General features: G+C 27.6%; 1 protein-coding gene across 1 annotated transcript; it reads right to left on the minus strand.

The window, feature by feature from the left end:
- Positions 1-1,733: 1,733 nt before the first annotated feature.
- Positions 1,734-2,661, minus strand: LOC127094232 (uncharacterized). Its single transcript, XM_051033092.1, has 3 exons — positions 2,493-2,661; positions 2,147-2,345; positions 1,734-1,896 (listed from the first exon to the last, which is right to left on the minus strand). Exons 1-3 carry the CDS (start codon positions 2,659-2,661, stop codon positions 1,734-1,736), a joined length of 531 nt encoding a protein of 176 aa, XP_050889049.1.
- Positions 2,662-3,701: the final 1,040 nt, after the last annotated feature.

A 3,701-nucleotide genomic window follows, 5' to 3' on the forward strand; every position in this document is an offset into this window, starting at 1 on the left:
AGGTCGAGTTATCACTGTTAAATGTGATAGTCAAAATGTTATACACCTATAGAATAATTCAACATATTATGAGCGAACCAAACACATCGATATGAGATTGTTTTGTCAGAGGGGTAATCGTGCGCGGAGAAGTCTAAGTGCTGAAGATTTCAACAGATCACAATGCTGCTGATATGATCACCAAGACATTACCAAGTTACAATTTTCCATTGTATGCAGTTGATAACGTTGCATGAAAAAAGCTAGTTTGTTTCCTTAATATTATAGAGTTTGTTCCAAGGTGGAGATTTGTAAGATATTGGATCGAACTCTAGTATGGTCGAAAGGTAGCTTATTGGTTCGACAATTCGAAATGATCATTAGCATGTCGTCAAAGTCTATTTATATGTTGTAGTCGAAGTATGCTAGGATTTTTAGCATGTTGAATTGGGCATGTTTGTTACGCTCAATTGTTTAAGTTAGCTTGTTCTCTAAGTTAGTTTGTTCTCTAAGTTAGCTTGTGTAATAAGGATGTGTGTAAAAGCCCATTAGTTTACTATATTAATTTTCTAATAAATAGCATACTAATCTCTCATCATTGTATAATGCAAATCTTAATTAGGAAGAGAAAAATTATATGTTATTCTCTAACACTTGTAATCTTATTTCAAACAGAAAGTAAAGAATATCAATTTATAACCAACTTTTATATATATATATATATATATATATATATATATATATATATATATATATATATATATATATATATATATATATATATATATATATATATATATATATATATATATATATATATATATATATATATATATTTGATACATAGAATAAAATAAAAAGCTTGTGATCTAATAATAAAGAAGCCCATTTAGTGTTAGGGCCATGAGTATAATAGCGTCTAAAATTTTTATTTTGCAAATTCTATGATTAATTTATAAAAATGTTTATATATATAATTATTTAATTTTATAAAATAAGTTTATATATAATAATTTAAATAGTTTAATTTTTTTAAATAGTTTATTTTAAAATTTATAATGATTTAATTTTAGTTTTTTTATTTTTAATAATATAATAATTTATATTATTATTAAAATAAATAATTATAAATATAATTGAATTTCAATTATCCACCTAATTTTTGTTACTTTATCAATATATTTATCATATCATAAAAAATGAGACTCAAATAAATAAAGTGAAAGATTAAATACTTAAAAAAATTAAAATAAAACACTGATAAATCGGAATCAAAACTGAAAAAAATTTAAAATAGGATACATAAAGTTGTAATTTGGTTTGTAATTAAACAAAAATAAATAGATTATCGTAGGAAAATTTTCTTTAAATTCTTTAAAAATTTATGAGTTTTATTTTTAGTGTAAACTATGCGTCTCGTATCCATTTGTCTGTTTTTTTATTGCACTAACGCGTGAAAATATTAATAGCGTCTTTTTTTTATAAATTTGATTTTAATATAAACTATTTATATGATGAAATATATGATATTTATTCATATACATATTAAATTTTATTTGTAATATGTAATTTTCGCGCATTAAATTTTGTTTGAATTGAGAAAACTACATTGTGACGTGACTATATTGAACCGTTTTTTTCTCAAGAGAATCAATAACTTGAGTGAAATAATTTGATAGTTAGGAATACCGTATTATGGAAAATCAAAATAGGTTACACCAAAATTAAATTTTGTGTTTATATATTGTTATAAATTACTCAAAACCATAAGAAGATTTAGATAAAATAAGAATAAAAAAACATTTCTCACAGTTTATTAAGCAAATAAACATAAACATTAACAAAGACATTAAGTGATATTGTTGTTTAATAGGAATGTCAACCATGGAATCGAAATCAGAAATATCTCCCGTTTCACTGCAAAATAAATGAAGTAAATTTTAGTAGTTAAAATAATAGTGTAATCTAGTGAGTACACACCAAATATGACATTGAAAAAATATAGTTGAACGATTAAACATAATAAATAAATACATGAGTTTGTGACAACAAAATTTCTTTAAAAACTATATTTTTGGTTAAATTCTCTTCTTTCCCCTCTATTTTTTCGTCTTTAATTAGCACTCTTATTGCAACACGCGAAACACCTCTTGATAAAGCAACATACAATTGTCCGTGACTGAAAACATGTCGTGGAAGATAAATTCCGACATTTGGAATGGTTTGTCCTTGTGATTTATTTATAGTGATTGTCAAACTTAGTTTGACAGAAAACTGTTTTCTAATAAGCACAAAAGGAAGTCCCGCACCATCAGTGGTTTTGATCTTAATTCTTGACAAGAAAGCTATTTTTCCAGCGTTGTGGCCTGTAAGTATTTCAACATCAAGCAAATTCATAAAAAAAACCACGACATAACAATCTTGTCCCATTACACAACCCAAATTTAGGGTCTATATTAACAACATCAACGGAGCCCCTATTTTTATCTTTAAAATATGTGGTGGTAAAGTACCAGGAGCAATTGTGTGTAAGTATTCCTGTTGATATAGATTATGAGTATCACCATCAACCTCGTCAAAAGATAACAAAATATGTTCATCTCCAGAAAACTTATTAATAATCATGTCATTCAACATATGTATATCATAATTTTTGGGAGTAAGTATGACTCTTTCCACCATATATGAAGCATCTCATCCATGGTTTTCTAATTTGGTAAATGTATGTTATATAAGTTTTTTTATGGAGCTTTCTCCTTCCCATGACATTACAATTTCAGCAGACATCCTATCCTAGTCATGTCATCCTCTTTAGCAGGTTCATTGCCATCTCCATTCCTCATTAGAAACTGTGCAAAGTCGTGGTCATGAATCGGTCACGTATTTTGGCGCAAATCTATGATCTTTATGGTGGCTCATAATTGAGACCTATCAATAACCGCTGGAATCATTTGTTTTTTACTTCCTTTTTCAATAACAGAAAGCACTTGACGAAAATCTCCTCCAAATATTATTATTTTTCCACCAAATGGAGCATTGATATTCATAATATCTTATAGTGATCGATCTAATGCTTCCACACAATATCTATTTATCATGGGTGTTTCATCCCAAATGATTGCATTGGTTATTCTAATGAGTTTTGCAAGGTCACAATTCTTTGTTATTTTGCAAATAGAAACGGGCTATATATCAATAGGGATCCCAAATCGAGAGTGTGCAGTTCTACCACCAGGTAATAATTTAGCAGTTATGCCTGAGGAAGCTATTGCTAAGACAATTTCACTATTACGTCTCAAATTTGCCATTATAGTTCGATAAAGGAAACTTTTACCTATCCCTCCAGGACCATCAACAACAAAAATTGACTTTGTTTTTAGTGTATGGAGTTCATAATTGTATTGTAAGCACTCATCTGGTCATTATTTAACTTCTCAACAGATTGAATGTCTTCATTTGGAATTTGGACCGACAACTCTTCCTAATAACTGTTGGCACTCCTCCGACTTCATATGTTTCCATTGTCAATATTAGAAGATCATAGTTTTTGATTAGTTTTCCATGTAGCAACAAAATATCCCTCAATAACATTTTTTCAAAGTTATCTCCCACAACAATATTTATCATTTGATAATCCTCTACCATATAGGGATAAAACTCATTAAATATGCCTCTAACATTAGTTGGTTCACAAAAAATTAATATAGTCACAAACAACCTTT

Source organism: Lathyrus oleraceus, chromosome 6 (genome assembly GCF_024323335.1).
Source record: "Lathyrus oleraceus cultivar Zhongwan6 chromosome 6, CAAS_Psat_ZW6_1.0, whole genome shotgun sequence".
Taxonomy (NCBI): domain Eukaryota; kingdom Viridiplantae; phylum Streptophyta; class Magnoliopsida; order Fabales; family Fabaceae; genus Lathyrus; species Lathyrus oleraceus.